The 24,447-nt window shown below is 42.0% G+C and overlaps 1 protein-coding gene across 2 annotated transcripts in view; it reads right to left on the bottom strand.

The window, feature by feature from the left end:
• The window catches only part of ME3 (malic enzyme 3), a 316,892-nt gene that overhangs the window by 2,930 nt on the left and 289,515 nt on the right, over nt 1-24,447 (bottom strand). For both annotated transcript variants that reach the window (XM_036747311.1, XM_036747312.1), the window contains 5 exons: nt 13,569-13,666; nt 13,182-13,295; nt 10,928-11,033; nt 5,326-5,468; nt 425-598 (listed from right to left, as the gene is read on the bottom strand). In XM_036747311.1, coding sequence (XP_036603206.1) covers nt 425-598; nt 5,326-5,468; nt 10,928-11,033; nt 13,182-13,295; nt 13,569-13,666 — 635 coding nt within the window. The remainder of the gene's footprint in view (nt 1-424; nt 599-5,325; nt 5,469-10,927; nt 11,034-13,181; nt 13,296-13,568; nt 13,667-24,447) is intronic.

Here is a 24,447-nt window from a genome sequence, read left to right as displayed (position 1 = left end):
TAGTTATTATTATTATTATTTGAAGAGAATAAGCATTTATTAAGCACCTACTATGTACCAGGCACTTTAAAAGTATTATCTCACTTGTTCCTCACAATGACCCTGGGAGGTGGGTGTTATTGTTTTTTTTTTTTTTGATGGGAGAAGGCAGGGCAATTGGAGTTAAGTGACACAAGATCACACAGCTAGCAAGTGTGTTAAGTATCTGAGGCCAGATTTGAACTCAGGTCCTCCTGACTCCAGGTCCAGCTGCCCATAATCTCTCCTCTGATCAGACCCTGCTATTTTTCTATGCCAAGCTCCAAATATAGCCCTGATCCCTTTCTGAATATGTGAGAAATGATCTGGAATGCATTTTTCCTAGAAATGCTAACATTCCAAGTGCAGAGTGTGGCCAGTCCCTGGGTGAGAGGGCATACTGCACCTCAGCCGTGAGGAGGAAGATCTCGTCAGGGATGTGCCGGACTCCACAGGCGATGACGCCCAGCGCCACTCCAGGGAACACGTACGCGTTGTTTCCTTGCCCAGGGAAAAAGGTCCTGCCGTCTTCCAGGGTTACTTTGTCAAATGGACTCCCGCTGGCAAAGATCCCTCGGCCCTGTGAGAGGAAAGGGCACATGTTTGGGGGTTTTCATTTTTTTTTTTTCTGATCATGATGGCGGATTAATTGCCTAAAGCCACAAACTCTCTCTTCTGGTCATTTTTGTGACCAAGAACATGCATTTGGAAAAGGCTGGTAGGAAATCTGTGGCTAAGGAAAAGAAATTTCTTTGTGTGAAGTCACCTAGCCCAGAGGGGGAGTGAACCTGTGACCCTGGACTCATAATTCACCACATCCTGCTGGTAGCATTACGTAACCGTTTGTGCACACATCCCATCCCTCTGATATGCCTGTGATCTCCTGGGAGCTTCTACATCCCCCACGGGGCCTAGTACGGTGTCTCACACAGAGTCAATGTTCGGTAAATGTTGGTTAATGAACGACTGATTACACAGAAATGCTAGTAAACATTGGATACACACGTGAATACACAGAAGAATAAATCATAGTCTGAGTCCTTAGGGAGCCCAGAGCAGGCAGGGCACAAGGGAGGCCCTTGATAAACACTAGCTGAATTAAATGCTCTGCCTCATGTGTTAGGTGCTATGGAAAGAAAGGCAAATTAATAAATCAATATTTATTAAGTGCCTACTACGTACCAGGCAAAAAACCCTGACCTGTAGAAGCTTCCATTCTCACCATCATTTTCTGCCCAAATTCACTGTTCTTCTAAACTTCCCTTTTCTCTGGAGGGCCATTCCATCCTCCCAGTCTCCCAGATTTGCCAACTGAGTGTTGTCCTGGACCCCTCCTCCCTTACTTTGGGATCCCACAGACCACACTGTCCATGGAGTTTTCTTGGCAAAGATACTGGAGTGATTGCCATTTACTTTTCCAGTGGATTAAAGCAGAGTTTAAGTGACTTGACCAGGGTCACACAGTTATGACGTGTCTGAGGTCATATTCGAATTCAGGTCTTCCTGACTCTAGGCCCATTGTTCTATCCAATGAGCCACCTAGCTGCCTCATAGGCAAAGAGAGGTTAAGTGACTAGACTGAGGTCACATAGTAAGTGTCTGAGGCTGCATTTGAATTCAGGTCTTCTTGACTCTAGGCCCACGGCTCTATCCACTGAGCCATCTAGCTACCTCCAGTCACTTACTACATCCTACTAATTTTACCTCCACAACACCTCTCACATCCAGTCCTCTTCTCACTATACATACAACTACTACCTTAGTTCCTGTTCCTTGTGAGCAGGGATTGTTTCATTCTTTGTCTCTTATCTACAGCACTGGGCACATAGTGCCCAGCACATAGTAGGTACTTCATAAATGTTTACCGATTTCTCTGGTTAATTGATTCCACTTATGTTTGCATCATGGTTAGTTCCCAAAACATAGGTGAATTGAATTGGACAGACACTTATTAAATATCTGCTATGTGCAAGGTATTGGGGAGATGCAAAGATAAGAAAGGCATAGCCCCTGACCTACACAAACTCTAGGAGGGTGATACAATCCATACACAGATAATTATAAGACAACAATATCAGGGAGGGAGAGGAAGCCGAGCACTCTGGGTGTCTGTACGTATTCTAATGAGGTGGAAGGGAGGACTCTGAGGACATCTGACTCATATCTGTAACCTAATATTAACAAGAACAAGTTCAATATTAACCTTAGGAACAGGGGAGGGCTTCTGGCATTTGAGTGAAGCACCTGCCTTCCTCTCCAGCGAGTCTCTCCTTAGCAGCAGGCATGTATGCTGGCTCTTATGCCATAGTAGATACAGAGCTGGTCTCCAAGCCAAGATGACCTGGGTTCATGTCCCTTCCACCCAGATCTGATGCATACTGGCTATGGAAACCAAGTCACTCAACCTCCCAGTGCTCTACTCAACTTGCAAAGACACTAAGTTGTACAAAAGGTACCAAGGAAACTCCTTCTGCCAATGAAATCCCAAGTTCAGCTCCCTCTCTATGCTGGTCTAGTCCCCTCTCTTTGGTGCCAACCCTATTGTCTTCTGCAGCAGATCGCTCCCATTTTCATTCTCTCCCTAACCTTTAATCTGCATCTACTGATTCCCTCCCTGATGCCTAAAATCATGCCTATGTCTCCTCCATCCTTAAAAAACCACTCACTAGGTCCTACTACCTCCACTAACTGGCTTCTGGCCTCCTTGTTCGACTAGAGCTGCTTTCTCCAAAGTGACCTCTTGGTTTGCCAAATCTAATGGCCTTTTCTCAATCCTCATTTTTTCTAGACTGCTCTTTAGCCTTTGACCCTGTCTATAACATTCTTCTCCTGAATAACCTCACCTCTGTAGGTTTTTATGCTGGTTCTTCTGCCTGTCTAACTACTCCTTCTCCCCAATGCTGGACCTTCATCCACTAACCACGAGCATCCCCTAAGAATCTCTCCTTGGCTCTCTTCTCTCTATACTATTTCACTTGATCTGATTGGGTTCATCTTTATGTAGATTTTCACATCCATGTACCTTGTTCTAATGTCTCCTCTTTAAGAGATTTCATCACCAACTGGTCTTTGGACATCTTGAATTGAATATCCTAAGGGCATCTTAAGTTCATCATTGTCCAAAAGAGAGCTTCCCAGACTCTCTCCTCATCTCAACTTTTCCCCAAACCCTCCCTTCTCAACGTTCCTGTTAGTATCGAGGAGACCACCATTGTCCCAGGCACCCATGTTCACAACCTCAGTGTTGTTTTCATCTCTTCGGTTTCAGTCACTCACCTCACATATCCAATCTGTTGTCAAATCTTACCATTCTTACTTTCACAATGTCTCTCGCATATACATACACACACATATGTACATACGTGTATACACACACACACACACCCTTATTCTTCTTCCTCACATAGCCACCACACTGATACAGGCTCTGAGCTGCTCATTTATCATCATGAGATGGGGAAGGCACACCTAGTTCTTTGGGTACTTGCTGGGAAAGACCATGATGGCAGTCATAAGTGAGGCTGCAGTCACACTTTGATAAGGCACAGAGAGCATAGGGGTGAACAGACACAGAAAGTACAGAGATAAGCAGTGAAAAGGGGTTCAGAGGCAAATGGTGTGGGGAAGGGACATAGGGAAGTGAAGAAGGTCAGGCAGTGATGGGCAAAGGATAGGGAGGGAGAAAGGCATAAAGAATCACTCACATAACCATGGAGGAGTTGGGAGCCCTGGGCAGTGAGAACATGATGGAGATGAAAGATGGAAGGGGGCTCAGGGGGCAGGAATTTGAGGTTTCATTTTTAAAGGTTTTCTTTTGGAAAGACTCTTATCTGTGCTACCTCGAGGTACCTTTATTAACATATCCAAACAACTTCAAAGTTATTGGGAAAACCTTTGAATTTGACATATCCACGCCATCTCAAAGTTATCCACACTATTTGGTGTTGTGCTGGTCTTATAGTGGATGGAATTTGTCTGAGATTTACATATCATAGGACGAGTAGGCTCTGACAGCAGAGCCTAGATGGCTTCCCTTGCTCGATTCAGCACTTATTACCAGGATGTGATTTTTGGTTAATATAGGATACAGTTTGCAAGTGATATACTCCTTTGGTCTTTGGGATGGGCGATACATGACTTCTACGTTCCCCTTTGCAACCTTACTGCTGTTCTGCTGTTGCCACCTTATACTGGCTACTCATAAACTTACTATACTGACTAGAATTGGGGGAGAGGGTGGTCAGGGGACAAGAACAAAATACAATTTTAACACAACTTCTCATTGTCTCTCACTTGGATCACTGCAACAGCTTTCTACTTAACCTCCCTGCCTCCAGTCTCTCCCCATTCCAATCCATCTTCCACTCATCTGACAAAGTGACTTGCCCAAAGTGTAGGCCTGACCTTGTCAACTGTCTCTCTTGCCTTCCCCTCTAAACTCCAGGCGCTCCCTATTATTTCCAGGATCCGATATAAAGTCCTCTGGCTTTAATTTCATTCCCTTCTCACCTTTCCAGTTTTCCTATGCTTTATTCCCCTCTATGTGCTCTACAATAGAGTCATACTGGCTTCCTTACTTCTCCTCACACAAGTCACTCCATTGGTTTATTTGTACTGGTCATCCACTGTGTCGTGGAAGGCTCTCCTTCCCCACCTCTGAGTTCCTTCAAGACTTATCTCAAATCCTACTTTCTGCAAAGGACATTTTGTTCTCAGTCCCCCAGGGCTAGTGAGATTACCTTCCATTGACATTGCATATATCTCATAAATACACTGTTACCTGCATGTTGTCTCCCCTATTGGAAAGGGAGCTCCTTGAGGGCAGGGAATGGATTTTCCCTTCCTTTTTATCCTGAGAACTTAGTACAAGGCCAGGCATATAATAAGCACTTAGCAAATGCTTGTTGACTGACTGACTGTCCTTTTCTTTAGACCCCACAAGGAGAGAACCCTGTTGCGATGGGGTGGCCAGGGTAGGGCTGGGGGAAGAGATCCCTCAGGGATCTGAAAACTTGGAGTGCAGTGCTTGTGGACTGCACAAGGTTTATCTCTGAGCTCCTTCATCCCTCTTGCTGCATGTTTTTTTCTCCATGACAACAACACCTAAACCCCCCACCATAAGCCTTCAAGAGGCATCTTCTTGCTGTGTCTGTGGTTGGGTTGGTCCCACAGGAGGGATGAGTTCATGGAGGGCAGTGTCTGGGGCACAGATTTTGGGCTGGCTCTACCCCAGGCCCCATCTCCATCTCCTGAGAGGTGTCTCCCTTGTGCAGGGGAAGGGAGGCCGTAAGCATCCTGGGTGCTTACCTCTGTGAGCCGGTAGCATTTCTCTGCAGTACATTCAGCTTTGCTTGTGGGATTGCTTAAGGCGAAGATGATGGGCCGTTTGTTGAAAGAGGCCATATCCTTCAGAATCTGGTCGGTGAAAGCTCCTGCGACAGCTGCCACCCCTGCCCAAGAGAAAAGAGTTGTGTTCCTCGCTGTCCACAAACCCTTGGCTGCTGAGAGCCTCCCTGTGGTATCTCCCAGAGTGAGCATCACCTCATCCAATGGGCGCTGGCTTTGCTGCTTCCTGACTGTATGATTCTGGGTAACACACTTAATCCCTTTGGCTTCAGTGTCTTCATCCATCTAATCTAATAAAGTGCCTCCTATGGGAAAAAGTAGTCCCAGGATTGGATTTAGAGTTGGGAAGGATCTCAGAAGCCAGCCAGTCCAACCTTCTCATTTTATAGGTAAAGATACAGAAGCCGAGAGATTAAATAAATTGCCTAAGGTCACATAGGTAATAAATATTAATAACGACAATAATACAATTTACATAGTGCTTTAAGATTTGCAAAGTGCTTTACATATATTAACTAATTGGATCCTCGCAACAACTCTTGGAACCAGGTGCTAATATTATCCCCACTTAAAAGACTAATAATAATACCAATATAATTTATAGAATGTTTTAAGGTTTGCAAAGCACTTTATGTATGATAACTCATTTGATCTTCAAAACAACTATGGGAAATAAGTGCTATTATTATATTAATTTAAAAGATTTACAATAATAGTAGCTAATATTAACTTATAACAATATGATGTAGCATTTTATGGTTTATAAAGTGTTTTTCATGTGCTAACTTATTTGATCCTCACAACAACTTCGGGAAATAGGTGCTAATATTATCTCCATTAAGAAGATTAATAAGAATGACAATAATAATATAATTCATAAAATGCTTTAAGGTTTGCAAAGCACTTTACATGTGCTTTACATGTGCCCAACAACTTTGGGAAATAAGTGGTGTTATTATAGCCACTTAAAAATTAATAATTATAATAATGATAGCTGATATTAACTTATAACCATATTACTTAAACAGCACTTTACAGTTTGCAGAACGCTTTACATATAACTCAGTTGATCCTCACCACAACTTTGGGAAATAGATGCTATCATCATCCCCATTTTAAAAAATTATGGTTTGCTGTCGTCCTTTGTGCTTGAAGAGGACTTAATGGAATCACTAGGTCAGGGTCAAGGTATAGTGTGCCTGACTGGCTGATCAAACTCAGAAGCGATGCGAACTCTGAAGGCTCTAACCACAGGTATGGCACAAATAGTCTAAATGAACATTTGGAGTAGAGATATCTCTAAATTTGCACATCTCATGTTTCTTTTGAGCTATCGTAATTCTGCTTTGCTGATAGAGCATAGCACCTTCTCTGATGTGGGTATGCCATACTAGGCAGTCCTGTGCCAGTGTCTCCCATGTTACACAACCAATTCCAAAGTTCTTCAGAGAGCCCTTTAGAGTGTTCTGTACTGCTTCTTCTGATATCTGTGTGAACACTTACCTTGTGTGACCTCTTCATAAAATAGTCTTTTAGGGAAACATATGTTTTGCATTTGAACAATGTGGCCAGCCCATCAGAGTTGTGTTCTCTGTAATGGAGTTTCAATGCTTGGCAGCTGAGCTCGAGAAAGGACTTCAGTGTCTGATACCTTGTCTTGACAGATGATCTTCAGAATCTTCGTAGGGCAATTCAAATAGAAGCGATTCAGTTTCCTGGCATGGTGCTGGTGTATTGCACAGGTTTCACAGGCATACAACAATGAGGTCAGCACAACGGTGCTGTAGACCTTCAGTCTGGTAGGCAGTCTAATCCATCACTCTTGTCTCCTGTACTTTTCTTCAGAGCCTCCCCAAAACTGAGCTAGCTCTGGCAATGCACACATGGGTATATCCCTGGAAAGTATACTGCCAAGGTAAGTGAACTTATCCACAGCATTCAAAATCTCTCCATTTGCTGTAACTAATGGGTCCACATATTGATAAGTCTGGTGCAGGCTGGTGGAGAATCTCTGTTTTTTTTGGTTTTAATTGTTGGGCCAAAATTAATACAAGCAGCAGAGAATCGATCCATACTCTGTTGCATCTCAGCTTCAGAGGCTGCGTTGAGTGCACAATCTTCTGCGAACAAAACATCACACACCAACTTTCTCAGCACTTTAGTCTTCACTTGTAGCCTTTTCAAGCTTAATAACTTATCGTCAATACGACAGCTGACCTTGATTCTGTTTTTGTTCTCGTTGAAGGTGTCTGACAACACGGCTGAAAATATCATGCTAAAAAGCATGGGAGCAAGCGCACAGTCTAGTTTCACACCATTGGTGACTGGGAAAGCACGAGAGCATTGTCCATCATCCAGAACCCGGGCAAGCATGCTATCATGGAACTGGTGTACAATATGGATGAACTTCTTCAGGTGACCAAATTTTGCAATGATCTTTCACTCCTTTTGGACTTGTTGACTAAATTAGTTTCGATTGCAAAGTCTACGCCTGCTTTAGGTCACTCCCCAGCACTGTGGCCACACCAGAAAACCGTGTATGTAGCTTTGATTTTGGTAAGTCGCCCTTCATTTATCAACCTTGTTTCACTCAGGGCTGCTGTTTGGATGTTATACCTGTGAGTTCTCTCACAACAAGAGCTCTTCATCTTTGGTCTGCTGGATTTCTTGATGTCTGTAAGGTGCACACTTTCCATGTACCATTGGTGAATGGTATCATCTTTGCAAATTTTTTGTTCTTTTTGTGTTTCAACTGCAGGGTGGCATTCCCACCTGCCACAGCAAGCAGGCCAAGGTTAGGTTGGGTGAATAGGACAATTTTTAGGGACCTTTTCTGACCCCTTCATCATGCCTGAAGGGAAGCAGTGCGGTCCTTAAAAAAAGGCTGCTCAGATACCCAGGGGACTGCTGATTTCCATTGCTGCTTCACTCCAGTAAAAAGACGACTCTATGGTCTGGGCCTCCTATGTGCAGGTGCAGGGCTGTGATGACTGTTCCCAGTGTATCCACATCTGCTGCTTCATCACTTGCCCACCATCACAGGATTCCAAGGTGGGTAAAAATGGTAAAGTTGTATGGGTGATGTCTTTTGACTTGTGCATAAATTGGATTTAAGTGAGGCAGAAGGTGTGTAAAATTGTTGGCCTTACTCTCTCTTCTGCAGTCATTGGAGTCCAGCAGCAAGACAAAAGTCAAGATGACTGGTGATGGCTTGAGATGGATGGCATTGGCATCTTCGATGTCTAAACCAGCTCTGAGTTGGCTCCATAGTCCCTGCTTTAGCCATCCCCATGGCCGTTGGAACAAATTGTTCTCATCCGCCCATTCTGACCGGGGAAGTCTTCACCCCCCTCACTCACCAATGGGTCTAAGACCCCTCAGTTACTCTCAACCTGGTTTAGCCCATCTGCCAAAATGGTTTGCTGGGGTTTGGCTGCTACAGCTTAGAGCTAATTGAATACCAAAGGTGGGAAGCAGCCCTGAAAAGGGCCTGGTAGCTCTCACACCAGAAGCACTAGTCTTCCCTGAACACCCATATACCCCTAAAAGATTAATAATAATATCTAACCTTTATATATAGTGCTTGCTATGTGCCAGGCACTGTGCTAAGCACTCTATAATTATTTGATCCTTACAACAACACTAAAAAGTAGATGGTATTACTGCCCCCATTTTACAGATAAGGAAATTGAGTCAAACAGAGGTTAAGTGACTTCCTCAGGGCCACACAGTAAGTGTCTGAGGCAGGATTTGATTCCAGGTCCAGTACTTTTTCTACCGCACCACAGAACTGCTTAGTTAGTAAAAGACAGAAGTGGTATTTGAACCTAGCTCCTCTGATTCCAGACCGGGTGTTCACTCGAGTGTACCATGGTGAGGTCCCACAGCCCCATCCTCTAATACACAGCATAGTGCCTGGGACATAGTAGGTGTTTGAAAAGTGTTTCTTGATTGAAAGATTGTTCAAAAGAAGCCTATATTTTATGTTGTGGGCGTGGGTGGAAGGTAAGATGGAAACACAAAAGCAGATATGTGATGATTTAAGGAAGAAGGAGAATGAACCCCTAGGGAAGTCAGAAAAGGTATTAGACTACAGCTTCTTTAGGGGTTCTGGACTGCCCCCATATTGCTTCAAATGGGGTTCAGAACAGAGTAGGAACTCAATAAATATTGACTTGATTTTATCCATGAGGAAAAGAGAAGAAGTTGTGGATGGGGAGCCAAGTGACTTGGGTTCAAATCCTGGCTCTTGAAACATTACTTTTTTCCATTTGCAAAATCAGAAAAATGACATTTGCTAAATTTTGTAGTATGAGCTCCTTGGGTTGTCTATATAACTGATGCTAATCTGGACAACAGCCATTCTTAATCTTCTTGGCTTTTTTCTGTGAGGATGGTTTGGCCAAAGTCTTTTGAGTAGGTATGGATCATTCCCAGGGGAACAAGGTTTTTACATGGGGTTTGTGAACTCATTTTTTTAAAAAGTATTTTGATCGCTGTTTTAATATAATTGGTTTCCCTTTTAATCTTATATATTTTTGTTTGTGTACTTAAAAAGACGATTCTGAGAAGAGCTCCATAGGCTTCACCAGACTGACTGCCAAAGGGGTCCATGATGCCCCAAAGTTTAAGAATTCTTGTTCTACAGTCTTCTGGAGATGATGCAAACAGAATGATGTTATCTGCAAAAGGAGCATCTGGAGGACTTCACCTTTCCAATCTGGTCTCTGCATCAGATCTTTCCATAACAATGGTGAGATTGGCAGCCCTTGGTGAGCCTGTGCCTCCCTGTTTTATGCCTCCCCTCATATTTATGATCATGTGGTCTCTGAATTAGGTTATTTCTGTTGTTATAGGTTTCGAAAATATTTTTTAGAAAATGTCAGTCAGTTCCAAAGGACTCATGATGAAAAATGCTATCCATATCCAGCTAAAGAACTGATGGAGTCTGAATGTAGATGGAGGCACACTATTTTTTCACTTTCTGTGTTTTTTTTGGTGTGTGTGGTTTTTTTCTTTTGGTCTGTTTCTTCTCTCACAACAAGACTAGTATTGAAATATGTTTTACGTGATTGCACATATACAACTTATATCAAATTGCTTACCATCTTAGGGAGGGGGGAGGTGAGGGAGAGAAGGAGGAGATTTGGAATTCAAAATTTAAAAAAATGAATGTTAAAAGTTATCTTCATATCTTTACATATCTTTGTATCTTTCCAATGTAATTGGAAAAAATAAAATGGTATTAAAAAATTAAGTGTCACTGTTGGAGCTAGAACTTGAACAGAGGGCTTTAGACTCTAAGACTAGTGTTCTTTACCACAGAACATGCTGGGCAATATGGTGCCAAAGAAGACTTGATTAGATGAGTGCAGTACTTGTTTAGAGACATTCAAATCAAGGCCTGCATTAATTTAGCCCCATCCTGCTTAGGCAAAGTTGTCTCCTCCATTCCTTGACACTTTCTAGACAGGCCAAGATCTTCCCTATCCCCTGAATTCCTATTTCCTCCCCTTGTCTTTGGCTCAAACGCATTCCTGATTGGAAGGTGCTCTCCACACACCTATGATGGCTGTGGGTTTCACCTGCCGGACTACTTCCTCCAGGGTATTCACTTCTGCATGATCCTGAGCAAACACCTCCTTCTCATGGTTCAGGTGACTCCTTCCCTGGGGGAAAGAAGGAACAAACAAGTTATAAGGCAAGAAGATCCCCAACAGCCCTGAGCCTTGTATGCAAACTGTGTGGCACTTTGGTATATTGGGCTTGGAATCAGGAAGATTTGAGTTTGAATCCAGCAGGAGCTATATAAATGTCCATCCCCTCTCTCCTCATTTTCTTCTCTCCCCCTCTTTCCCCTTTTCCTGCTCCTCTCCATTTCCCTCCCCCTTCCTTCCTTTCTCTAGGTGCTAGGGCTACAAAGTCAAAAATTACACATTTCTTTCCGTCAAGTTGCTTACAAAGCCCATTGAGGGCAAATGATTTTTGGTTTCTCTCTAGGAGGCATTTGTCTCTACTAATGCAAATTGGTACCTGCTTTGCTTAGCCAGGTGCTTGGGACATTGAGAGGTTAATTGACTTGCCCAGAGTCACACAGCCAGTATGTGACAGGAATACCTACTTGAACCCAGGTATTCGAGATTCCAAAGCCAGCTCTCTGTTCACTATACCACACTGCCCCCTCATAAATTAGTGTTTACAAAATAAATCCAAAATAATTGTTTTTTTTTCCAGGGGAAGGGGAGGACACTAACTAGCAACTAAGGATCAGGAAAGGCTTCACAGAGAATATCCATTATTAAACTCAAGCATCAGTGATTAGGAGGAGGCCCGAGCTCCATGACAAAGCTCAAACGACTCTTGTATAGACTGAAGATGTGCACACTGTCTCCCACTTTAGAACATAAGCTCCTCAAGGGTAGGGACTGTTGTCGCTTTTTCTTTGTATTCTCAGCTCTAAGCATAGTGTCTGACACATAATAAGCGCTTAACAGATGTTTGTTGTTTGATAGAGTGGGTTTCTCAAACTGCTCAATTCCATGGCTTGAGACTTTAAAGTCAGCCCCCAGGAAACAGGGAGCAAACAAGAGGCCTGCACTTGGCCTCCTTAGCACTGACCAGTGGCGTCCCCTGGGAGAGTTTCTTCTGGAGCATCCACAGCTGGGGGCTTGACTGTGAAAAACGACTGCTCAGTTAGTTACTTTAATGAGAGAGCTAGAGGGCATGATGTTAGTATGATGAGGGGGAGAAGAAGTCTACACACTGGGCTACGGAAGGTTTGTTGTTCTTATTTTGTCTTTACCTGAGGCCTGATTATGCTTCCGAGACTCTAACGAGTGATGTTTCCTTAAATGACAAAACCGGAAGTGTTACAAAGTCTTTTCATGGATAACTCCTTCAGCAGAACCTTGGCATTCCCTCCTGCTGGGAGAACCTATCTCTAGCCCAACTACTCGGCCAGGTATGGAAAAGGTACATTGGCTTCTTTCAATTCACTGGGCATTATCATAGAAACACAGATTTAGAGCTGGAAGGCACCTCATATGCCACTGAGTTCAACTTCCTCACTCTACATGTAAAGAAACTGAGGCCTAGAGAGATCTAAGTGACTTGTTAAGGTCATATAGGTAGGAAATATTAGGTAGGATCAGAGATTGGGTCTGAACCCAGGTCTTCTATAGGATGTTCCTAAAGTCTGGACACAGAGGCAAAAATGCATATTTTCAAGAAATGAAATGAATGAAAATTTTGACATTTTATTTAATTGGAATATTAACAAATAACATCTTCAATATGATTTCCATCATTTGTGATGCAAAGGTTAATGAGCTTTGCAAGATTCACGCGAACTTGATGCAATAACTCCACACTGCCATCAGTTTTAGCCCATTCACTCTATGTGTTCAATCAAGTGTGTTGCATCTGTGATTTTCATTGAGTACACCTTCTCCTTTAGCATACCCCAGAAAAAGAAGTCAAGGGGGCTAAGGTCTGCTAATATTCCAAATATTTCAAAATATGCATTTTGGCCTATGTGTCCAGACTTATATTTCCAGAGACAGTGCTCTTTTTTTTGTGGTGGCCCTGTCAGGTAGACAGCATTTTACAGATGAGGAAATGGAGGCTCAGAGTGGCCCCTTTCCAAATATTCCTTCTCTTACACTAAGAGGAGCCTAGCCTCTTGCACTTGAGTAGCAAAATCTCTTGCTAGGGCACTGGACCCTATCTAGTGTAGTCTAACTCCCTAACTCTATACAAACAAAATGACCTACACTACTGCCTCTATGTGCAGCCTGCAGAGAGGCGGTAAATGTTACCTTCACGATGAGCCCCTTGGAGTCCACCATCCAGATCTTCTTGGTAGCCTCTGCCTTTGGGATGCCTTCCTTCTCCAGGGCCATAACAATGAGGTGGGCAATTCCCATAGCTGCCTAAAAGTCCAGAATGGGGCATTATGCAGAGATTTGGGATGGAAGGGAGGGTCTGTTCACTATGGGATTTTACATCTGATACTTTACAAAGGCTGAACATCAATGTTTCTCCACTTCCTTCCCTAGAAGTCTCTTGTTCAGTATTTGCACAGAGAAATCCAAGCCTCTGTGTTCATCACATCTCCAAGGAAGTAGTCCTTTCTGCAAGGTACCACTTGACCTCCCAGTTACTAAAAACAAGAATGAAGATCCCAGGTTGCACATGGCACCTACCTCTCCTGCTCCTTGGAAAACAAACACGTGGTTGGAGAGCTTGTTTTTGGTAATCCGCAAGGCAGCAAAAATGCCAGCAACAGCAACAGAAGCAGTGCCTACAACCAGATCAAAGCTCAAGGTGAATCTCTTACCACATACTAGTCTTCTCAGACTGAATAATGCCCTGGTGGCCAAAATAATACCTTCACACCCATGATGCTTTAAGGCTTACAAAGTATATTCCATATCACAGTGCTGGGAGACAGGTAGCTAGAGTATGATCAAACCCATTTGACAAAAGAGGAAACTATCAGAAGGTTAAACGAGGTACCCGTGGTCACATAGAGAGTTCGATGTAGGATCTGAACTCAGGTCTCTTGCCTTCAATCCGCAACAGTTTTGACCATGATATGCTGTTACTCATGGATGGCAGTGTGGTACCATGACTACAGTGATGAAATTAGGAGTCAAGAACACCTGTGTTTGGACCCTGCCTCAGACATTTACTAGTTGTGTGACCCTGGCAGTAAAATGGGGATGATAACAACATCTACTTCACAGGCTTGTTGTGAAGATCAAATGAAACTATGTTTGTAAAGCGCTTTGAAAATGTCTACTACGTAAACTTCAGCTATTACTATGGTGCATATTATCCACAAGTGAGGCATTTTCCTTTAGTCCTTCACTATCTGTATAGCACAGGCAAAAAAACACTAGATTTGTCATTAAGACATCTTGGCTCATATCCCAGTTCTGTTACTTACTGTGTGATCCTGGGCAAATCACTGAATTTCTCTGAGTCTATTTGGTTCCCTCATGTAAAATGAAGAAGTTGGAAGAGAGCATCACCATCTTTCTTAGCTCTAAAACTTATGATCCTAGGTAAAGAGCAAGGTTTTTGAATCCCTTATTTTAGAGCTGCTGATTTCAGTGTTGATTGTTCTCCCCACCCTGCTCTCAGAATTGGAAGTGGACTCTTCTCTCCGCAGGCTGATTGATTTCTGGTGGGCTTGTAGTGATGTCACCACTAGGTGGCATGGGAGACTGGGCTGTCTTACTGGTACTAATAAAGTAACCAGGAGCACAAGTCAGCCAGGTTGACTGATTTTTTTAACATTTCTTATTATGCTCTGCGGGTGCAGACCAATTGGGTGCAGGGAGATGAGATGGGGGTGGGGTGGGGGGAGAGACAATAAAAAGCAATTTTGGTCCCTGACTTCACAAAATTCATGATCTAGCTGGAAAGACAAACCATAAACACATGAAGATAACAGACAATACATATTTGTTGAATTGAATGAAATTGGCTGGGTTATGGAGGTGGGCTATAGAATTTCCATTTCGGAGATCTTCAGGAATAAAAGAGAGATCCTCAATTCTTGGAGATAATTCGGATGCCAGGTTGCCAGCAGGCAAAGATTTAGATTAGATGACCTCTCTGGGTACCTTCTGGTCATGAGAAGAGGGAGGTCAGCTCTTCAGGTTTATTCAGATATTTTCAGGACAACTGCCATTCTGAGCCACCACTAGATGGAACTCTACCTGTTCTAGTGTCAAGAAATGCTTTTGTAGATGTCTGAAAACAATATAGTTTTTATGGCCATAGAAGAAAAGAAAAAAATGTAAAGTAGATTTACTGCCTCCTAGATCCATCTCTACCCCTAGTATCTAGTATCTCCAGGTATGAGGAGGCATCTTTATCAATTTATCTTCCCTAAGTCTGAAGACTAAGGTGTGTCAGGAGATGTACTATAGAGTGTTCCAGTGAGATAGGCATTTTAGGTGGGGATGGAGGGAAGATTGGTGATAATGGAGTAAGAGAATGAATTATTTTTGGAGGGGGTGTCATACAACTCCTAATCACATTTACATCTAAAGTGCTTCAGGGAAGATAGGAATCTGTCCACTGTTTAATGACGTTAATGACCTTCAGAAAGAGAGTCCACAACTTCTTGGCGGGGGGCGGTGCTAATGTACTGTTGGAAAGGCCCTTCTGATATCTAACTCTAATCTTTCATGGTGAAAGCTACTCCTTTTTGAGCCGTCTTCTTAGATGAGTATTTGAAACCATCCATAATCTGTCACTGACTTTATTCAGCTTTATCTTACACTTATTCCCTTTTGCTCACTTTAAACGCCAGCCAAACTGGACTTTCTGACTACTCTCCAGGTCCCTCCTTGTCTGTCCCCTTCCCTGTGCTCTCCTGCCTCCATAGTTTTGCTTATGTTTTTCCCTGTCTGACAAATTCCAACCCATTCTTTCAAGCTCATCTCAAATGCCACTTCTTCCAGGAAATCTTTCCCCCATTGGTAATTACCTTTTCCCTTAGACTACATAGATTTTCAGATTTTTATGAATTCCAATTCCTTCAACATTCCTCATCCACTATTTTCCAAAACCTTTTGCAATGGTCAGACCTTTTTAAAATTACCATTATTATTGGTACAAGTATAGGGACCAGTCTTGTGATTTTACTAGTACAGAGATCTCCCAGGTGAAAAACTTTCCTCACTATGCCCAAAGGGATATAAAAATGTTCATACCCTTTGATCCAGCAATACCACTTCTAGGGCTGTATCCCAAAGAGATCACACAAGTGGGAAAAGGACCTATACGTACAAAAATATTTATAGCGGTTTTTTTTGTAGTAGCAAAGAATTGGAAATCAAGGGGATGCCCACCAATTGGGGAACGGCTGAACAAGTTGTGGTACATGAAGGTAATGGAATACTATTGTGCTATAAGAAATGGGGATGATATGGACTTCATAACAACCTGGAAAAACCTACACAATATAACGCTGAGTGAGCGGGGCAGAACCAGGAGAACATTATGCACAGTCACAGACATATGGATTCTGTGATGACTAACCCTGATAGACTTTGCTCTTCTCAGCAACACAAGGTGCAAAGACAACTCCAAAGGACTTATGAGGGAGAGAGCTATCTACATCCAGAGAAAGAACTATGGAGTCTGAATGCAGATTGAGGCGCACTTTATGCTTGCCTTTTTTTTCTCCCTTTTTTTCTCTTTTGTTTTTGGGTTTTTTTTTGGTTCTGTTTCTTCTTTCTCATGACTCATACCATTGGTCATAATTCTTCACAACTTGACTAGTGTGAATATAAGTTCAATGCGAAGTTATATGTAGAAGATATATCGAATTTCATGCCTTCTTGGGGAGGGAAAGGGGAGGAAGAAAATCTGGAACTCAAAATTATGTAGAACCAAGTGTTGTAAACTAAAAATAAAAAATCTCTAAAAAAATTAAGAAAAAGAAAAACTTTCCTCTACCAATCCAGGTCAGTATATTTTCTTCAACTTCCAGTCTTTGAGGGTTATTTAGAAGAGATGTCTCAAATGCTTCATTGTGCCAGCAACACTATCAAGTAAGGCTAAACCAGATTAAACTAAAATTGGGAAATATTTAATGAAATAAATAAAAACACAATAAAGCATAAATAATATTAACATGTGGTTTTCCAAGTCGATATGTGGTCTCTTGGGACACTTAGATACAGTTTAGTGGACCTTATTTCTATTTGAGTTTGACATCTGTAAAAAAGAAACTGGGAAGCCTTTCTGGGCAAAGAAACCAACCTTTAGAAACAAAGGGGGGTGGTCTATAGTCTGCCCAGTATGGTCTGAGACCCTGACCTGATCAGTGAAGGAAAGAAATTCTTAATTCAGGAGGCAACAACCTATTTGACTTTGGGTACCAATGAGCAGGCTTAGGCATAAGAAGAAGAAAATGGAAAGGGGAGGGAGGGAAGGCAAAGTAGAAAAAGAAAAAGAGGTGATAGAGAAAGAATTGGAAAAGATAAATAAATGAGTAGGGCTACAAGTAGTAGAAGGTGAACCACAGCCAACTTCATGGCATGGAGAAACCACTTCACATCTTTGTATCAAAACCCTCCCATATGTCCACAGAATTTCAGCATTTCAGATTTGGAAAGGACGGACCTCAGTGGCCATCTAGTCCAAGTCATACTGGAAGATTCCCCATTGCAACACACTCAACAATTGATTACTTAGTCTTTGCTTGAAGGGTGTGTGTGTGTGTGTGTGTGTGTGTGTGTGTGTGTGTGTGTGTGTACCCATTCCTGCCCATTCTATAATCTCAGAAAGTTTTCCTTTCTCTATGACTTTTACCCGGTACTCCCAAATTCACCCTCAGGGACCAAACAGAACAAATTTAATCCTTTTCCCACAATCCAACTTTATAAGTACTTAAAGTCTGTTATCCTATCCCCCTAGAGTCTTCATTTGTTTTTATTGTTAGAAGGACAAGGTCTGTTTTCAGGCTAAGAACACAAACAATTCTGAAGTCCCAAGCAGTTAATTTTGCATTAGTCAAAGGAATGGAGAACAGTGATACTGGAGGCTGAAAGGGCTTCAGTCCTAGGCCTACCCAAGATGGTGGTGCTGAAGGAAAAATATGCATTAAACTATGTTTCATGGGAGAAATTAAGCACCATGAGCGCATTTTAAATGAATGAGAAGTGGGCATGGGAAAGAAGGGAAAGCCTGGAGTAAGTTTGGTGGATAGAACAGATCATTACTATGTTAAAATAAGATGATCGCAGAGATTCAAGCTACTGTACATATTCTGTTATAATCTTCCTTCTCATTTCTGCCAAGCCTCATAGATCAGAGAAGGCAGGATCTTCCTTAAAACAAGACACTGGGAGGTTGGTGTGGGTGGCATACTTTTATAGCAAGAGTGCTGAATAAGCAGCTTGGATAAGAAAGCTTGTGCCGACCCAAAGACTTTCAACAAGGTGGTTAGATCCTGTTATAGAGAGACTTGAACTCCAAGTGAAACAAGAGTCATGACAGGCCTGGAGGAAATGGTAATTTAATACAGAAGTAATTATGTGGGAGGAATTTAAAATTTCTCTAAAGCTGAGAAAGAAAAAGCAAAGAGAAGAATTAAGAGTCATAATAGTTAAGGATTATTTAGTAAAATGCCTAATTGTACTTAGGTCTTTGCATTAACTTTTGCCCTATGTGCGAATTGAACAGAGGTGCTAGGTTGCCAGTCATTTTTTTAAATAAATTTTTTATTTTTAGTTTACAACACTCAGTTCCACAAGTTTTGAGTTCCAAATTTCCTCCCTTCCCTCCCTCCTCTCCCCCCTCCCCCCCCCCAAGACAGAATGGAATCTGATACATGTTCTACATATACCTTCACATTAAACTTATTTACACAATAGTCGAGTTGTAAAGAAGAATTATGACCAATGGAATGTATCATGAGAAAGAAGAAACAAAACCAAAAAGAAGAGAAAAAAGAGAGAGCAAATAGTTTGCCTCAATCTGCATTCAGACTCTGTAATTCTTTCTCTGGATGTAGCTAGCTCTCTCCATCATCATTCCTTTGGAGCTGTCTTTGAACTTTGTATTGCTGAGAAGAGCCAAGTCTGTCAATAGTCATCACAGAAGCAATATATCTGTGGTTGTGTACAATGTTCTCCTGGCTCTGCTCTCCTCACTCAGCATCATATCATGTAGGTCTTTCCAGGTTATTATGAAGTCCGTATGTTCCCCATTTCTTATAGCACAATAGTATTCCATTACCTTCATATACCACAACTTGTTTAGTCATTTCCCAACTGATGGGCATCCCCTTGATTTCCAATTCTTTGCTACCACAAAAAGAGCTGCTATAAATATTTTTGTACATACAGGTCCCTTTCCCATTCGTGTGATCTCTTTGGGATACAGCCCCAGAAAGTGGTATTGCTGGGTCAAAGGGTATACACATTTTTATAGCCCTTTGGACATAGTTCCAAATTGCTCTTCAGAATGGCTGGATCAGTTCACAACTCCACCAACAATGTAACAGTGTTCCAATTTTCCCACATCCTCTCCAGCATTTGTCATTTTCCTGTTTTGTCATTTTAGCCAATCTGATAGGAGAGATATAGTACCTAAGAGTTGTTTTGATAGGCTGACTTGATATATTTTCCAACTTGGTCAGGCCAGTCAACTACTTCGGCTTTCCTCATTACCATATGGCTTCTATATTGTTACCTGGTTCTCTTAATAGTGATTCAATAACACAAAGTAATAAAATTCATTAGAGAGAGAAAAGAACAGCAAGGAGGGATATGTGTGTGTGTGTGTGTGTGTGTGTGTGTGTGTGTGTGATCTCTCTTTCCTTAAGGTGAGCAAAGCAAGAATAATGGTAAATTTCTATGTGGGAATAGAGGCAGGAGAAGCTGCTACTAGCTCCTTTATCTCCCTACCCAAGGCACCCATGGGCCCATGGCTACCTCTCTTTCTTTTGTCCCTGTTTTGTTCATTCTTTCTAGATAGTAGGTGAATGAGAAATAGAAATGGAACTGACCAGATTACAACCAAGTGAGCTTTGAAAAGGTAGAATGGCCTCTAGAAGAGTTCAACCACAGGAGTCCTTGGTAGAATCTGTGACAGCTACAGCAGGAGATCTGGGTAGTGAGGCAGCTCTGAAGAAGGATATGTTTGACTTGCACATAGGTAGATAGACCTAGCATCTGAGACTCTGTGTCCTCCTTCATGCAAGGAACTGACTCATCCATTGTACACCCAGAAGTGAATTTGGTAGGTGGAATGTTTGGTCGTCTCCTCTTTGAATCCATACTCCCTAAGGACTGAGGTGAAGAAGAAATGCGTGCTCTGGTTTTGGGGGAAGAGTTAGGTAGTATTGCACTTCTGTTCTTATTATACTTTCTCAGTGAATAGTCCTTTGTAAAAACTAATTATGTTAATGATTATCAATGATTTTGAAAAGAACACTGGTCAAAATAATACTGGGCCAGTAATCATTGGTTAGATGATATTAAGGAGATATAAACTGGTCAAATTATACTGGGGGGAACACATCAGATGGGGGCTTGAGGGTGATCTCTGATTCTTCAGAGTTAGCCTCAGAGCCTTGAGAAGATGTAGCTTTGGCTCCCAGTTTGTATCTAGATTGGGAGAGTAAGCCCCAGGGTCTGCATGTGCTTCATAACCACAGGGTACTAGATCAGGAAAGGACCTAAAAATCATCTGGTCCAATTCCTTCCTTTTTAGTTGAAGAAACAGAATTCCAGATATGCAAAATGACTCTTCCAAAGTCACATAACTAACTAGTAAGTGGCAGGGATAGGACTCAAACTAAGGACTTCTGATTCTTCTTTCTCATATGTCTTTTTGGTGGACACAGACTCTGAGAACAGACTTGTTTCTGAGATTGATTTCAGAGGTGGGTGGAGGAACAGATTTAGGACCACAAGATGCACAGGAAGGTCAACAGTATTAGCTGGTTTCTACTCCATTTAAGAGGAGAGAAAAAAATAAACTTTTTTTTTCCAAAAGGAGTTTTCAATAACTGGGTTTCCTGAAAACTGGGTACTAGAGGTTGTAAGTTCAGGAAATAGCTGAATAGAACAAGCCTCAAATTTACTCAAGGGCAGTTTCCGTTCTGCTTTTAACCAGCGCAGATCTCCCAACAATTGCACTCAGGAAAATACAGGGAATCTCCACCCTGAACAACAGGACATCTAAGGAAGGAAGAGAATTAACCCTTTCACTCACAGAGGGCTGGAAATGTACTTGATGGAGCTTGGAGGGTTGTGGCAGATCACTGACAGGTTAACTATAAACCATAAAACACTTGGTGTTTCTGTACAACTCCCTTTCATGGAATGAAGAGCACATAATTACTAAGGGGGGTGGGTGGGAGGTGGAGGTGTAGGACTTGCCCAGCACCTAATTCTTGTTGTCAAATATCACCAGAAAAATGACTAGCAATGCCATATGGTTGCTAGCTCTGCCTCAGGAGGCTGTTGTGACTTCTGGATCCCTTCACTGATGACCATGTAAAGCCCAAAGACCACAGAGGCTCAATACTGAAGGATTTCCATACTCTAGCACCCATCCACCTTCCTGGCTTTCAGATTTCTTTCCCTCTTGCACTCTAAGCTCCAGCCAAACTGATGATGATGACGATGATGATGATAGTGACAGTTAGCATTTCTATAGCGCTTTAAGGTTTGCCAAGTGTTTTATAAATATTCATTTGATTCTCACAACTCTGAGAGGTAGGTATTATTATTATCCCCATTTTATGAATGAGGAAACAGAGGCTGAAAGATGTTAAGTGACTTGTCTAGGGTCATACAGCTAATAAGTGTCTGAAGCAAGATTTGAACTCAAGTCTTGACTTCAAGTCTACCACTCTATCCACCCAGCTGCCTTGCAAACTTGACCATTTTCTGTTCCTGGACATGCCCTATGTTTTCCTGCCTTCATGTCTTATCTCAGTCCATTCCCTATACCTGGAATGCCCTCCCTCTCTTCATCTATTGAATTCATACCTATTTTTTAAGCCTAACTTAAATTCTATCTCCTCCAAGAAGTCTTCCTTCATTATCCCCTGTTGTGAATAACCCTCCTACTTAGCCTTCACAGGGCAGTTTGTTTTGTGCCTGTAATACATTTTTCATGTAATATGTATTGTAGTTGTTGTGTTCCTATGTTGTCTTTTCTCTCTCACAGACTATAAAGTTCTAGGAGGGCAGGGATGATGCCTTGCTTAAACTATATGTGCACACCTATGTATATGTATATGTATATGTATATGTATATGTATATGTATATGTATATGTATATGTATATACCCATGCCTAGCACAGTGCTATGCAGAAGTATTTCTTATATATTTTGTTGTTGATTTTGGTTTCTCTACCTTTTCAGAAAAGTTAAATAAAAGGCTTTCTAGCAGCCCAACCCTAGTCTAATGGCTTAGATGGGAAAATCTGTGCATATCCTTGAGTTCCCAGGTGCTATGAAAGCTGGCTCTTGGTGCCACTACACATGGTCAAATGGTGAAGATGTCTTCACTGAGGGAAAGATGGGATTATAGAGACACCCAACTAAGGTGGGACCCCAGGAACCATACAGTCAAACTCATATCCAAACACAAATTCACTCTATAAGTGGTAGTTCAACCTTTGCTTGAGGAAATACAGTTGGGGGAACTTGCTGCTTTTTGAGGTGACCCACACCATCTTGGGGCTGCTCTAATTGTTAGCAAGGTTTTCCTTGCATTGAGTCTAAATCTGCCTTACTGAAACTTCCATCTCTTTTTCTTAGTTTTGTCCTCTGGGATCAAGCAGATTCAGTCTCGTTCCTTGTCCAGGTGACAGCCCTTGAAATATGTGAAGACAGTTATCATGTTCCCCCTAAGTCATCTCTTCTCCTGGCTAAACATCCCTAGATCCTTCCCATTGTGTGTTTTCTAGTACTTTTACCATGCTGGTCACCCTCTTGGGGACCTGTTATAGTTTGGCTCTGTCTTTCCTAAAGTGTGGGGCCCTGTACTGAGCTCAGGAAGCCAGATACAACCTGACCAAGACCAAGGATGGTAGAACTGTCATCTCCCTCATCTGGATACTGTGCCTCTCTTAATTCAGCCTAGAACAACACATGCGTTTTTGGGCATCCTTACCACACTGTTGACTCATACTGAGCTTGGGGTCCACTAACTACCCCTCAAATCTGTTTTGACAGGAACTTTATCTTAGTCATTTCTCCTCTGTCCTCTACTTATGAAGTTGATCCTTTGAACTGTAGTCCAGAATTTTACATTTCTTCTTCCTAAATTTCAGCTTACTAAATTTACCCTAACATTCTAGCCTGCAGACATTTTAATTGGTACATTTAATTTTTAATACGACAGATAGCTTTTTGGTCCCCCAGCCACTACTAACATCCCCTTTAAGGTTACCTTCTGTTTGCTCTATGGATCTTGTATTACCAATTTATGTTGTCGCTTCTGTCAGATTGTAAGTTCCTAGAAGGCAAGGACTGATTTTTGTATTTTCTTTTTGTATCCCCAGTGCTTAGCATGGCTCCTGGCCAACTAAGTACCTATTAAGCAAATGTCTGTTGACTGATAAATAATTTTTCCCGATAAATCCCCCCATATGCAAAAAATCCCCCAAAATATCTTTTAAAAATGGTTAAAACTATGTAATAGAGTGATTGCTATTGGTAGCACATGTCACTGTTAAGATATTTTTGAATTGGGTTTTTGGAACGAAGTGATAGTTATCTTTCCAAATATTATGTCATCTTCAATTCTCATAAGCATGCCATCTATGTCTTTATCCAAGTTGTTGATAAAAGTCCTGAGCAGCATAAGTCAAACACAGATCCCTTGGGCACTGTAATGGAGAACTCCTTCCAAGATGATAACAACTCATTAATCACTACTCTTTGGTCATTTAACCTGATCCAAATACACTTAACCACATTATCACCTACTGCAAATTTCCCTGTCTTATCTACCAAGGTCACATGAGAGACTGTAAATTGCTTTGCCCAAATCAAAGCATGTTGCATCTATAGCATTTCCATGATCTTCAAATCTAGTCATCCCCATCAAAAAACAGAAATGAGGTTAGCCTGGCATGGCCTGCTCTTGATTGGTGAAATCATGCTGCCTTTATCACTCAACAATGATCTTCCTTCCAAGTTCTCTGCAACCTTCTCCTTACTAATATTTTTTAGAATCTGCCCAAGAATGTCTTAAACTCACTGGTCTATAGTTTGTAAACTTTATCTTCTTCCCTTTTTTGAAAATTGGGACAATATTTGTTCTCCTTCAGGCCAGTGGCACCTCTTCCATTCTCTATGATTTTTCTAAGACTCCTGAAATGGCTCAAAGGAAGCTCCATTAAGGGCTTCGGCAAATCACCTGAGTATATGCCCAGAGGGGTCATCCATTCCCTGCTCCATTTCTCCTCCCCCAGCTGAACTTTTTTACCAATTGGACACTCTGTACCCCCAGACAGAACTGATCTGAGGCACATCTTTCAGGCCTAGATCCAATCCCTTGTTACACATGGAAGGTCACTTTACCTCCTA

This window comes from Trichosurus vulpecula, chromosome 2 (assembly GCF_011100635.1).
Source record: "Trichosurus vulpecula isolate mTriVul1 chromosome 2, mTriVul1.pri, whole genome shotgun sequence".
NCBI lineage: Eukaryota > Metazoa > Chordata > Mammalia > Diprotodontia > Phalangeridae > Trichosurus > Trichosurus vulpecula.
This window is presented reverse-complemented; position numbering and strand designations above follow the sequence as displayed.